The 13484-nt window shown below is 61.4% G+C and overlaps 1 protein-coding gene across 4 annotated transcripts; it reads left to right on the forward strand.

Annotated features, from left to right (window-relative positions):
- Positions 1-2921: 2921 nt before the first annotated feature.
- RNF207 (ring finger protein 207) lies at positions 2922-13213 on the forward strand. 4 transcript variants are annotated; one of them, XM_070403962.1, is made up of 17 exons: positions 2922-3345; positions 3969-4101; positions 5322-5466; positions 5553-5634; positions 5711-5786; positions 5874-5999; positions 6414-6460; positions 6705-6777; positions 6862-6930; positions 8384-8452; positions 8531-8631; positions 9193-9376; positions 9539-9724; positions 9993-10044; positions 10365-10482; positions 11007-11087; positions 12210-13213. In XM_070403962.1, the coding sequence occupies exons 1-17, from the start codon at positions 3173-3175 to the stop codon at positions 12376-12378; spliced, it is 1884 nt and encodes a 627-aa protein (XP_070260063.1). In that variant the 5' UTR covers positions 2922-3172; the 3' UTR covers positions 12379-13213. The 4 variants fall into 4 exon arrangements, 3 of the variants coding, with proteins under 3 accessions (XP_070260063.1, XP_070260064.1, XP_070260065.1); XM_070403963.1 differs by having other exon boundaries at positions 9548-9724; XM_070403964.1 differs by having other exon boundaries at positions 6419-6460; positions 6709-6777.
- The last annotated feature ends 271 nt before the right edge of the window (positions 13214-13484 follow it).

Here is a 13484-nt window from a genome sequence, read left to right on the forward strand (position 1 = left end):
AGGCCTGGAGGATGGGCACGGGCTGGGTGGGCTGTCTCACTGCGAAGGGTTGGAGTGGGGGAGCCCGAGCGGATCGAGTCCACAGAGAAATAAAGGGGTACGCTCTACGTTTCAGAGGCGTGGAACGAAAAAGAAATTCACTAGAGCATGAATTACCAGCTAATAGGATGGGAGTGGACCCCATCAACTTGGGGCGCAGAGGCCAGGCCCTGTGGCCCTGGAGTCCCAATAGCGAGGACCCTTTGGCTTCTTGCTGCCTGGCACTCAGTTGGAAGCTGGGGCTGTATCCCCCAGCGCTGGCCATGGTCAGGTACACTCTCCTGTGCGACCCCTTCACAATCTCAAATGCCAGCCGCCCGCCCACTGATCTCCTCCTGGTTTCCAGCTCTGCCAGTGCTTCTCAAACTGGCCTGGCGCCAGGAATCTCCTGGGGCTCAGCTAAAGTGCAGAGTCCTAGCCCAGCCGGTGTGGTTCAGTGGTTGAGCCTCCAACCACGAACCCGGTCCGGGTCAGGGCACATGCTGGGGTTGCAGGCTCCATCCCCAGTAGGGGGCGTGCAGGAGGCAGCCAACCAATGATTCTCTCTCGTTATTGATGTTTCTGTCTCTCTCCCCTTCTCCCTTCCTCTCTGAAATCAATAAAAATATTTTTTTAAATAAAGTTGCCTTAAAGAGTTCCCAGCTTTATGTTTGGGGGACCATCTTTTCATATAGCCTTAGTTATAAGGTGTCTGTATAAAAACCTTTTTAAAATAAAATAAAATGCAGAGTCCTAGTCATTGGCCCATGTGCTGAGACCGTGCATTTCTCACAAACTCCCAAGAGCTGCTGCTGCTGCTGCTGCTGCTGCTGCTGCTGCTGCTGGTGGTTCATGGACCACAAGTTGAATAGCAAGGGTCTTCTTCCCCAGGCCTACAGTCGATTGACTGTGACAGGAAGAAAAACAATTCAGGATGTTCTAAATTAAAATCACAGCGGCTGGGAAGTGACAGCGAGAACAGTTACCCTGCTAACAGCTGTGGGCCAGCTCTGACAAAGAACGGACTGCTCACATTCCCTTCTGTCTGATAGAATTTAGGGCTAATTTCCAGGTGGCTATTTCTGGGGTTATAGACCGTTAGGATCCTCTGCTTATTTACACATGAACTTTCCCACCTGCTGCCCACAGGAGCCGACACTCCTTCCTTGCGGGCTCTGCAGAACTGGCCCCACTTCTTTCCTGTAAATTTATTCCAGCTCCTGGGAGCTTGGACTTGCTGCTCCCTCTGCTTTGAACTCTTCCTGTCGTGTCTGGTGTCTGATTTCCCTTCATCCTCCAGGGTCTCGCCCGCTCTGCTCACGGATGTCTAGTGTAGCCTCAGCCCCACCCCCTCCCAGCCGCCCTCCATCAAACCATCCTGATTATTTTCTTCGGAGCATGTAACACAGTCTGCCATTGACGTACTTGTATTTGTGTACTTGGGTGACCTTGCTGGTGTGTTCCCTCCTGTGTGTCTGACCCATGACAGATGCTGAGTAAATCCTGTCCAAACAGATGAAGACAGGAATGGACAGATTAAACAAGCCTGTGTTGGGACAGACACCCCTCCTGCTGCCCCTCCAGAGGGAAGCCAGCGCACGTTCATTGAGAAAGGACTCGCCTGGTTTTGTACAGCAGCTCTCCCACTTACGGGGGTTACATTTTCTACCTCCCTGGGGTTGTTGTCAGGATTAACAAGTAAAAGAACTTTGACTAGTACATTGTCCCATAAGCATTAGCCATTGTTATTATTTTTTAAATATATTTTTTATTGATTTCAGAGAGGAAGGGGGAGGGAGAGAGAGATAGGAACTTCAGTGATGAGAGAGAATCATGGATAGGCTGCCTCCTGCACGTCACCACTAGAAAGATTGAGTCCCAAACCTGGGCATGTGCCCTGATCAGGAATCAAACCATGAACTCCTGGTTCATAGGTCATGTTCAACCACTGAGCCACACCGGCTGGGCTAGCCATTATCATCATCATCATCATCATCATCATGACTTGGGGCACAAATGAAACCAGAGCTAGGGATGACCCTTAAAAGAGCAGGTAGTTTCTGCCTAGAATTCACTTCCTTTCTTCCCCCCCTCCCCCCGGCAAACTCCTACACATCCTTCAAAACCCAGCTCGAATATTATCTCCTAGTTTTTTCTGATTAGTAAGAGTTTATTGAGCACCTTATGTGGGACAAGCTCTGGGCTTCACTCTGGTTTCAAGAAGGACAGGGGCTGTTTTCCCAGAGCTCAGTGTGCCGAGAAAGCAGGTGATGACCTAGGGATGGAGGGCATTCTGGAGAAAATCACACTGGGGTGGACACGCGCTCCCCAGGCCTAGAGGGGCAGAGGGGACCTGGCAGAAAGGTGGGCCTGCTGACTTGGAAGCCTAGTATTTGAATTTCCCTTCCTGAAAATCTCACCCCATCTCTGGGAGGCCCGCCCCGTTTTACCCAAACTCCGAGGTTCTGAGAGGTCAGTACCTTGGCCAGGAGGCCCCGCCCGCTCCGCCCCCTCGCGGGTGCTGCGATGTCTGTGCAGGGGCGTCGCTGCTCGCTGTCGACCCCAATTGGCCGCGTTGGAAATGGGGCCACGCGGACCCACTCCGGTCCCGGCTCCAGTCCGGTGGGTACGGACCCCTGTGCTCGCGCGGCGGCGTCCTCAGGGTCCTGTCTCCCCAGTGGGAGCCTCGGACCCGCGCGGGGTGCGTCCTTCGACGCCGCGGGGTCCCCGCCTCTCCTCCACCGAGACTGGGGAGGGCGTGGCCGCAGCCCTGGCCGTGGCCGGACCCCGCGGGCGGCCTGGGGACGTGGGCGGGGCACCGCCGGGAAGGGGCGTCGCCCGCAGGTCGCTCAGAGGACGGGGAGGGGCATTCCTGGGGTGGGAGTGAGGGTGGGAGCGGCGGAGGCCGGGGAAGCGGGCGTCGGGTCGGAAGCGGTGCGGGTCCCGCGGTCTGACCTTCCAGGGCCACCGCGGGGGTGCGGGCGAGGCGGGAGCGCGGGCCCCGGACGGACCCTCCGCTCGCCTCCCTGCCCAACCCCTGCGCCCTGCGCCCTGCGCCCTGCGCTCCGAGACCGAGCCGCGGCCCCGCCGCTCCCCGCTCGGTGACCGCCGACGCCCCGTGACCGCCGCGGCCCGGCACGACCCCGGCCGGCAGATGTCGGGAGCTCTCTTCGCGCCCCTGGAGGGTCCGGGCGGACACCCGCTTGTGTGCCCGCTGTGCCACGCGCAGTACGAGCGCCCGTGCCTGCTGGACTGCTTCCACCACTTCTGCGCCGGCTGCCTGCGCGGCCGCGCCGCCGACGGCCGCCTGGCCTGTCCGCTGTGCCAGTGAGTGCCCGGAGCCCCAAAGACTCCCGGGGGGCGGGGGTGGGGCTGGCTCCGCCTGGGCGGGACCCAGGTGCCGGGAGGGCCAGGCTCTGACTCCCCGCAGAGACCCTGGGAAAGGCCGCTCCCAGCCCAACCTCTCCGCGGGAGGATGCACGGGCTGCCGCCCGCTTTGCAGTCAGACTCACTGAGGCCTGGGGTTCCTGGCCCAGGGCTCCCCCAGAAAGTCAGGGGCAAGGGGAGCTAGGGCACGCGTCACCTCCGGACTTAGTGCTACTGGAGCACCCCAACTGAGCACCGCGTCAGGACACTCCCAGAATCACTCAGGGGTCCCTGAAACCTTAGGTCAGTGTCAGCAGGTGCTGCCCGCTCAGGTTATGGGAGTGGCCCTGAGAGGGGCCGAGGGCAGGCGCTGCCTTGTCATCCCAGGTCCCAGCCCCTGACCTCCCAGGATGCGCCCAGGACTGGGTCAGAGTGGGCAGTGACCGAGATATTTATAGCAGATGCCAGGCTGCGGGGCACCCCACCTCCCACCCTATTTTTAGTTCCAGACTGGAAGGTGGGGTGGGAGCGGGTAGGGAGCCCCCGGGAAGGGGCCTCTGATTTTGGCTGCAACTTCTCTGCAGACACCAGACGGTGGTGAAAGGCCCCAGCGGGCTCCCCCCGGTGGACCGGCTGCTGCAGTTCCTCGTGGACAGCTCCGGGGACTGCCTGGAGGTGGTGCGCTGTGCCAACTGCGACCTGGAGTGCAGCAAGCAGGCAGGGCCTCAGGGGAGGCAGGGCCTCTGGAAGGGCTGGGGAGTCTGGGGGGAAGCAGGGGGATGGGGAGGCAGGGAAGGCAGGACTCCTGTGGGGAGGGGGGGGGAGGCAGGGCGCCTGGGGGGAGGCAGGGGCCCCTATGAGGGGCAAGGGCGCCAGGTCACAGGGTCCTGATGCTGGCTGAGTGTACTCAGAGGATTACCCATCAGGGGGTCCTCCAACACCTCCTTAAGTCACCCTGGATCCCAAATGTAGGCCCCACTTTACAGGTGGGCAGACTGAAGGTGCAGAACGAGTGACTTGAGCTGATGGGCAGACAGTGGCGGAGGTTAAGGCCATTCACTTTGGGGAGAGCTTACTGGTCAGAGTGGAGTTGAGAACCGGCAGGGGGAGGGCTGGACCAGCCCCCCAGCTCACTGCTACCTGGGCAGCTGTGGGCAGCCACCCACAGCCCTCAGGGAGGTGAGGACTGTGCTGTGGGGAGGGGTGACCCTGCCCCTGAGTCTAAGAAAAAAACACACAAGGAGCTGAGGGCACGGGACTCTGGCCTGTGGGGGGGACGGGTATCCCCAATTCCGGGAGGACCCCCTACAGCTGGGAGGGGGTGCAGGGCCAGCGCTAGGACAGTATGACGGCCAGCTGGGTTACGGAGAGCGGGGGTGGGGAACGCCCTTGATGCTAAAGTAAGAACTTGTGCTGCTACAGCCACTGTTTTGGTGAACGCCATGGCTGCTGTCTGTGTCCCAGACTCTCAGCCCTGGGTCTGGCTGGGAAAGGGAACCAGCGAGCCCTCACTCCCTTTCCCCTCCAGCCACATCCGCCTCCACTTGGCCAGGGGGCACCGCCATTTGGCTACTATTGAGGGTGACAAGGGGGGCTTGTGAGGTCTCCGCGCACGCGCGCGCACACACAGACACACACACTTTTGTTGTAGGTGAAATGTTTTGCAAATGCAATTTCTGCCCTCTCTCTCGAACTCCATGTAAGCGCCTCCCCTAGCCCATCCCGGGTGCCTGTCGCCTGTCCCATACGGAGCCTCGTACTGACCCTCTGAGCCTCGGGGTTCTCCTCTGTAAAGTGGGGATATTAGAGCGTCCGATTACATGTAAGCCCCGAGCTGAGCTGCGCGCCGCCCCAGGCTGGGGCCGGCGGCTCCGGGACCCGCGGGGACTGCGGTCCTCAGGGGCGGGGGGCGGGCTGAGCCTGCGCTGGGCCCGCAGGACGCGGAGACCACGTACTTCTGCAACACGTGCGGGCAGCCGCTGTGTGCGCGCTGCCGCGACGAGACGCACCGGGCCCGCATGTTCGCGCGCCACGACATCGTGGCCCTGGGCCAGCGCCGCCGCGACGTGCTCCAGAAGTGCAGTGAGTGGGGCTGCCGGGCGGGGGCGAGCGAGGGGCGGGGCAGGGGTCGGGCACCGCCCCAGCCCTCACCGCCGCCCCCTCCGCAGCGCTGCACGCGGAGCCCTACATCATGTTCTCCACCGACAAGAAGTCGCTGCTGTGTATCCGCTGCTTCCGGGACATGCAGGGGTGGGTAGAGGGCGCGGGAGGCGAGGGGACCGGAGGAGCGAGGCTCTGAGCCGGGCTCACCCGGGGGTCCCCGCAGGGAGAGCCGAGCCCACTGCGTGGACCTCGAGTCGGCCTACGTGCAGGGCTGCGAGCGGCTGGAGCAGGCGGTGCTGGTGAGCGCGGGGTGCCCTGCGCGCCCCCCGGAACAGGGTTGGGGACGCGTGCGCGCGCCCGCGAGGCTGAGGCCGCCTTGTCCCCAGGCCGTGAAGGCCCTGCAGACGGCCACGCGGGAGGCCATCGCGCTGCTGCAGGCCATGCTGGAGGAGGTGCGGCGCAGCGCGGCGGAGGAGGAGGCCTCCATTCACTCCCTGTTCGGCAGCTTGCAGGTGAGGTAGCGGGACCGGCCAGCCACAGGCTGGGCATCCTCCTCAGCCGTGACCCCGGTGCCATGACAGAGGGCGCCCCCCAGAGCCCTTGCGGAGTTTCTGGCACCAGCAGGGCAGCCGGCCTTGAACTGCCAGGCGTTAGCCACAGTTGCACGAGAGTTCAGAGGGAAGCCAGGGCCTGCCCAGCTGCGGCGCGGGGTGGGGGGAGTGGTAGGGGAGACTTTCCCCAGGAAGTGACAATTATGGGGAGGGCGCCGGGCTCTCCGGCAGGGGACGCTGCGGGAGGGCCCAGGTGGTGGAGCGGGGCCGTTGGAGAGAGCACCAGCCTGGCCGGTGAGGCTGGCCCAGGGAGTGGGAGCGATGGGAGGGAGGGGCGGGGCTGGGGCTGGGGTCAGCAGCAGCCTGTCCCTCCAGGACAGACTGGCGGAGAGGAAGGCGCTGCTGCTGCAGGCTGTGCAGAGGTGAGTGCCCAGGCCTCCGCCCCTGCCCCTCGGCTCCACACCCCTGGCTCACAGCCTGGGCCCATCCCAGGGAGCAAAACAGCAGGTGCCCACCCGTGAAGAGGGCAGGGGCATTCGGGGCACAGGGAGGGGAGGGTGGCAGGGAAGGATGCACACAGCTGGTGGGTGCTGGAACCACTGGGTCCGGCCCCCTGGGGGTGGGAAACCCTCCCCCTAGAAGCTGAGGCTGCTGCCCCTCCCCCAGCCAGTATGAGGAGAAGGACAAGGCCTTCAAGGAGCAGCTCTCCCACCTGGCCACTCTGCTGCCCACCCTGCAGGTAAGGGAGCCGGGGTGCGGGGCTGGGCACTCTGGCACAGAGGGCCCCTCACAGGCCGGGCACCAAGCAGTGTCCCTCCCACAGGTTCACCTAGTCATCTGCTCCTCCTTCCTCAGCCTGGCCAGCAAGGCCGAGTTCCTGGACCTGGGCTATGTGAGTCCCCAGCTCCTGCGGGGTCTTCCCCTCCAACACGGGGTCTCCCAGTCCACCACCGAGGGTTGGCAGCCTGTCACCTGGAGGCGGGACCAGGGGTCTCTGGGCTTACCTTCCCCTCTTCCACACCATCATCTACAAACTGTTTAGCGAACAGCTGAGCCCATTTCTAGGGGAAGGGCTCCCCCCCCCCCAGGGGACCGGATCTAGTGGTTCCATCACCCCCACCAGCTCTGGTTTGGTTCAGTGGATAGAGCATCTGCCTGCGGACTGAAGCGTCTTGGGTTCGATTCCAGTCAAGGGCACATGTCTGTTTTGCAGGCTTGATCCCCAGTAGGGGGCATGCAGGAGGCAGCTAATCAATGATTCTCTCTCACCATTGATGTTTCTATCTCTCTCTTCTTCTCCCTTCCTCTCTGAAATCAATAAAAATATATATTTAAAATAAGCCCTAGCCGGTTTGGCACAGTAGATAGAGTGTCGGCCTGCTGACCAAAGGGTCCCGGGTTCAATTCTGGTCAAGGGCATGGACCTTGGTTGCAGGCTTATCCCCAGCCTGGGTCCTGGTAGGAGGTTCATGTGGGAGGCAATCAATTGATGTGTTTCTCTCACGTGGATGTTTCTCTCTGTCTTTCCCTCTCTTCCACTCTCTCTCTAAAAAAAAAAAAAAAAAAATCAATGGAAAAATATCCTCAGTGAGGATTAACAACAAAAATTAAACTAAAAAGTATATCCTATATAATAAAATCCTAATATGCAAATCGACAACCAAGGGAACTACCTGTGGAATAACAGGTCGCTATAATGCACACTGACCACCAGGGGGCAGGCGCGCAGCACAGGAGCTGCCCCCTGATGGTCAGTGCGCTCCCTCAAGGGAAGCACTGCTCAGCCAGAAGCCAGGCTCAGGGCAGGCGAGTGCAGCTGCCGTGGCAGGAGCCTCTCCTGCTTCCCCTGCAGGCAGGCAGTAAGGAGCGAGGGGTCCCGGACTGTGAGAGCCCCGGACTGTGAGAGGGATGTCTGACTGCTGGCTTAAGACCAGGGGAAATCGGGCATAAGCTGGCAGGTGGACATCCCCCGAGGGGTCCCGGGCTGTGAGAGGGTGCAGGCCAGGCTGAGGGACCTCCCTCCCTCCAGTGCACGAATTTTGTGCACCGGGCCTCTAGTATTTAAAATAAAAAATAAATAAAAGGACAGCACAGCCTGGAAGGCAGCATAAGCCTCTACTCCCCCAAAGTGCAGCGTCTAGGGGAGTCCAGCCACCCAACCTTTCCTGTGGATTTCGGGCGGGGTGGTGTGGGGGTTCCCAGACAGTCCCAGGGAAGAGTGGGAGCCTCCAACAGACACCCAGGTAAAGTGCTGTTGGGGCCTTCCTCACCCCGCCGCGCGCACGCGCGCACACACACACACACACACACACAGCCTGAGCGCCTCCCCTCCCCCCACCTCGCAGGAGCTGATGGAGAGGCTGCAGGGCATCGCCACGCGGCCGCATCGCCTCCGGCCCGCGCAGAGCAGCAAGGTGCGCGGCGCCGGGTGAGCGGGTGAGCCGGCCCCCGCCCGTGGGTCCTGGGGCTCACGACCCGGTGTCTCCGCCCAGATCGTCAGCGACCACCGCGGTGAGTTCGCTCGCTGCCTGGAGCCGCTGCTGCTGCCACCCGGGCCGCGCCGCGCTGCGGGTACCGGGGGCGGCCCCAGCACGTGAGTGACAAGGCCCCCCCAGGGCAGGGAGGAGCACCCCAGAGGCCAGGACTGGCTGAGCGCTTTTATCCAACGTGGAGCCCGGTCAGGGCCCGACCGGGAGGACGCGGGCTCTCCCCATCCGCAGCCTGGCTCCTGCAGCCTGGCTCCCGGGGCTGGGTGCCCAGGCGCTGAAGGGAGGGGCAGCTTGGGTGGGGCCTGAGCCCCCAGGGCGGGAGACCTGGAAGGAATTAAGGGAAATGCATGTGCCCCGGCCCCGGGGCCAGCGGGTGAGGGCTCACAGCGTTTATTGGGGACCAGCCTGACTCCTCGTATGGACGCTCCTCCACATTGAGTCACCCGGAGGGTTTTAAAACGCCCTGCAGATGTCATTGGTCTCGGGTGAGGACTTGCATTAGGCTTTTCTGGAGCTCCCACGGTGGTTCTGGGGTGCAGTCTGGGGTGAGGGGGCTGGGAAGCACTGGGAGGCTGGGGGAAGGGAGGGGAAGGGAGGGGAGGGCCTGCCTTCCCACCCTCCCACTCTCCCACCCCCCATCTGCATCCGCACTGGTTCTCTCCCAGGTTGGCAGGAGTCTCAGGCCCCAAGGTGCTGGGGCCCAGCTGCCCTTCCCCGGTGGGGAAGATGTTGGGGTCACCGGTCCAGAAGCCCACGCTGCACCGGTCCATCGGCACCAAGGTGCTGCTGGCGGAGGGCGAGGACACGCCCTTCGCGGAGCACTGCCGCCACTACGAGGACTCCTACCGGGTGAGCGGGCCTGGGGGACCTGTGGGCGGGAAAGGCCCACCCCTTCCTCGAGGAGGCGCAGGGCCCACATCGAGGCCCAGCCACCCTGGAAGCCAGCTCTCCTCTGAGACCCCGAGGAGACAAGCCTGCAGAGCCCCAGGCGCTCATGGGATCTCCCGGCAGCACCTGCAGGCAGAGATGCAGAGCTTGAAGGACCAGGTCCAGGAGTTGCACCGGGACCTCACCAAGCACCACTCGCTCATCAAGGCGGAGATCATGGCAGACATTCTCCGCAAGGCCCTGCAGGTGGACGCGCAGATCGGCTCGGAGTACGCCTCCGTGGAGGGGATGAGAGCAGCCTTCCAGGAGGTACCCCCTTTGGAGGACCTAGCTCCCCGGCAGCTCAGCCCTCAGCATGCACAGGGGCCACCCCCAGACAGGAAGGGGGAGAAAGAGGGCATTGGCTGGTGCCCCGGGAGGCCTGGTGTGGCAGGCTCTGGAACCTGGGTCTTTGCTGCCTGGAACCACATGGACTGGCTGGCGGTGCCTGCGGCTCTGAGTAGCTAGAGGACAGAAATGCCACCAATGGACATCCCAACTCACACCACACGCGTGTCCACCCTACTTTCTCTTTCAGATGTGGGAGGAGTCCTACCAGCGGGTGGCTGACGAGCAGGAGATCTATGAAGGTCCCAGGCAGCCCTGCTGGGCGCACCCCTGTCCTGGAGCTAACCCGTGTGCCAGTGAGGCAGGAAGGCAGTCACCCACTAACCAGATCCAAGCCCCATGCTCGCCCCTTAGCCCTTGACTTTGCCTCACAGCCGCTAACCGGCCCCAACACGACGCATCTGGGGCCAGAACTCAGTGAGTAGAAGGCCCTCTCGAGTCTCACTCCACTCTTTAGAGAAAGAAGTGACGGGGGGAGTAGTTGGGATATGGCGATGGCGTGAAGCTGGGGGGTAAGAAGCTAAAGCCAATAAGACCCAACACTCTGGCCTTGGCCCCTCAGCCCAGCTCCATGACCTCCTCCAGCTGAAGCAGGAGAATGCCTGCCTGACCACCATCACCAAGCAGATCACGCCCTATGTCCGCTCGATTGCCAAGGTGAAGGAGCGACTGGAGCCCAGGTGAGACCGGTGGGCGGGTGTCCTCAGGGGAGCCCAGACTCTTCAGAATGTGTGGGGAAGGTGCCACATACTGGGAAGAGCCCCTTTCATGAGGGCCACGCCATGAGGTTTAAGTGAGGCCTCTGACCGCGTCGGCCCCCACCACGCCCAGCTGCAGTGGCCTTTCAGTTTCCGGAAGCACCTAGACCAGCTCCGCTCCCCCCTCTGCCTGGAATGTCGTTGCTTCAGATGGTGGGAGCCTCGTCCTCATCCTCGGGTCTCAGTTTGAATGTCAGCAGAGGCCTTCCCAGACCCCCCGACTGAAAGCCGGTCTCCACTCACTGTCCCTCCCGCCGCTGGCTCGGCTGTGCCCTGACCAACCTAGGCCTGTCTCCCTGACCAGAAGGCAGCTTCCCTGAGAGCAGCCCTGCCCTCGGGAACTGCTGAGGACCAAGCCCTAGGCAGGCCCTTGAGTGTTTGCTTGAGTTTGGTTTTTGTGCAGCGTGAGCTTCAGGACACGCAGTGGGCGGGCTCTTCCTCTGCAGGTTCCAGGCGCCCATGGACGAGGAGTCAGAGCAGCTCCAAGACCTGGGTGACGACAGCACGAACGACGAGGCCCAGGCCAGGTACAGCTCGTCTTCCCGTCCTGGGCGGGCGAACAGTTCATTCCAGAGACAGTGTGACGGGGAGACAGACCCCGGATTCCTTTCCCCTCCGGTCCCCTCTACAGCCTTAATGGGGCCTCAATTTGTAAAATACAGGTCAGAGAGGTTTGTAATCTGACAGGGACTCGGGGATGACAGATGTGACCTTGAGAGACGTGACCCACGTTTTCTAACCATGGTGGCTGCCAGGTCCTGACACCACCGAGAGCCACCAGCCCTTTGGACTGGCTCCTGGGCACTCACGCCACGCAGCTCACGCCCACTCGGCGAGGAGCAGTGAGTGAGGACCCTCTGTGGGAGCACTGCTGTCATTGGAGCCACGGTGTTTGTAAAACACGGCGGAGGGAGAAGAGAGCGCAGTAAGACAGCCACTGTCACAGCGGGCTCTCCGCACTTCCCTCTGGGTGAGACCAGCTAGTCGGGGAGACGGGGCGGAGAGTGGAGGTGCAGGGTCAGAGCTGTGAGAGCCCAAAGCCCTGGCAGGTCTGCTGCTATGGCTGGAGACAAGCGCACACACACACACACACACACACACACACACACACACTCACACACACACACTCACACACACACACACACACTCACACACACACACACACACACTCACACACACACTCACATACACACACACTCACACTCACATACACACACACACACACACTCACACACACACACACTCACACACACACACACACACACTCACACACACACACTCACATACACACACACTCACACTCACATACACACACACTCACACACACACACACTCACACACACACACACTCACACTCACATACACACACACACACACACCAGGCTCCACGTTTAGCTCCGATGCTTCAGGCGAGTGAACCGAGCTCCTGCTGAGAGAGCCGAGCTGCTGATGTCTGGGCTACTGCCTCTCATCAGAAACGAAATAGCCCTGAAGGAGGCCACCGCTCTGGCTCTGATGACGCGGTCACTGTGCCTTTCAGAAAGGCCTCCTGTTCCAAAAGCCTGGGCCGGTGGACGCCAGTGCTGGGCCCGGTGAAGCGGGGCGGCGGGTGGCGCCACAGGCTAGAGCTCATGTTCATGATCCTGTAGGAGCGACCCAGTGTGTGGGGCGGACAAGAGGGAGACCTCGGAGCCGAGAGGAAACAGCCGGACCCCGCACAGCCTCACGGAAGAGCCTCCCCTGCAGAGCAAAGATCCTCATGGACCCAAAGCGAGAAGCGGGGGTGACGTCCCCCCACGGAGGGAGCGCCCCACCTAGCAGATGGGGCTGGCCCAGGAGTGTGGGCCTGTCACGAGCAAGCCCAGGCCCATAAGAAAAGCGCGCTCCCACCATGATGTTGCACAGGGGCAAGGGGGATTTCTTATCAGCAGTAAAACCCAGACACACTCACGGGTCCTCATTTCAGGCTCTGGCTGGGGCTTAGCTTTGCTTTCCCTGCGTTCACGTGGCACAAAGTCTGGGTTGTCATCACGGCGACAGGGGACGAGTCCTAGGCCACATGGTTGTTCAGTGAGGGACCATCCAGCCCAGCTGGTGTGGCTCAGTGGTTGAGCGTCAACCTATGAACCAGGTCACAGTTTGATTCCGGTCAAGGGCACATGGCCAGGTTGTGGGCTCCATCCCCAGTGGGGGGAGTGCAGGAGGCAGCTGATCAATGATTCTCTCTCGTCATTGCTGTTTCTCTCTCTCCCTTCCTCTCTGAATCAATATTTTAAATAAATAAAGGAACACCCAGCCTCAAGCCACTCCCTGGCCCAGCCCCTCCCCAGTGCCTGTGCTACCCTGTGCCAGGATTACCTGCGTGCCGGGAGGGGCGTGCCGCTCTGAATTTAGATAAGGAGACTCCATGCTCACAGGAAGCCAGTTTCTCCGGAGTCACAGCTCCACTGTTAACCGGGTGCCAGTGGGAGGCTCCACCCGGCAATCTGAGCGCTGCTCAGCAGAGGGAAACCCTGTGCCCAGCTTCCTCCCTCCCAGGCGAGGGCTGAGCTCCAGAGCAGGATGGCCCACCACAGCTCCTCGGCTCCCTCCCAGGCTGCTGCCTGCACCTGTGCTCGCCTTCTGTTGATTATTAAAGCAGATTCGGCAGCAACTTGTCTCTGGTAGCTTCCCATTCCTACACAGCGCCCCCCTTTCTGCAAGAGGAACTTAATGGTTTTTAAATCGGAAAATTGCCCTGGCTGGTGCTGCTCAGTGGTTAGAGAATCGGCTTGTGCACCGGAGTCCAGGGTTCAATTCCTGGTCAAGGGCACATACCTGAATTGCAGGTTCGATCCCCAGCCGGGGTCGGGGTGTGTGTGGGAAGCAACCAATCAATGTGTCTCTTTTATATCGATGTTTCTTTCTCACCCTCCCATTCTCTA

This window comes from Myotis yumanensis, unplaced genomic scaffold (genome assembly GCF_028538775.1).
Source record: "Myotis yumanensis isolate MYYU_CA2020_CCGP unplaced genomic scaffold, mMyoYum1.0.hap1 SCAF_2, whole genome shotgun sequence".
NCBI lineage: Eukaryota > Metazoa > Chordata > Mammalia > Chiroptera > Vespertilionidae > Myotis > Myotis yumanensis.

Excerpts from the sequence above, each read along its gene's own strand:
- RNF207 (XM_070403962.1), top strand. The coding sequence starts at position 3,173 with ATGTCGGGAGCTCTCTTCGCGCCCCTGGAGGGTCCGGGCGGACACCCG. Across the intron at positions 5,467-5,552 it reads CGACGTGCTCCAGAAGTGCA|CGCTGCACGCGGAGCCCTAC; the intron begins GTGAGTGGGGCT and ends CCCCCTCCGCAG. Across the intron at positions 8,632-9,192 it reads ACCGGGGGCGGCCCCAGCAC|GTTGGCAGGAGTCTCAGGCC; the intron begins GTGAGTGACAAG and ends GTTCTCTCCCAG.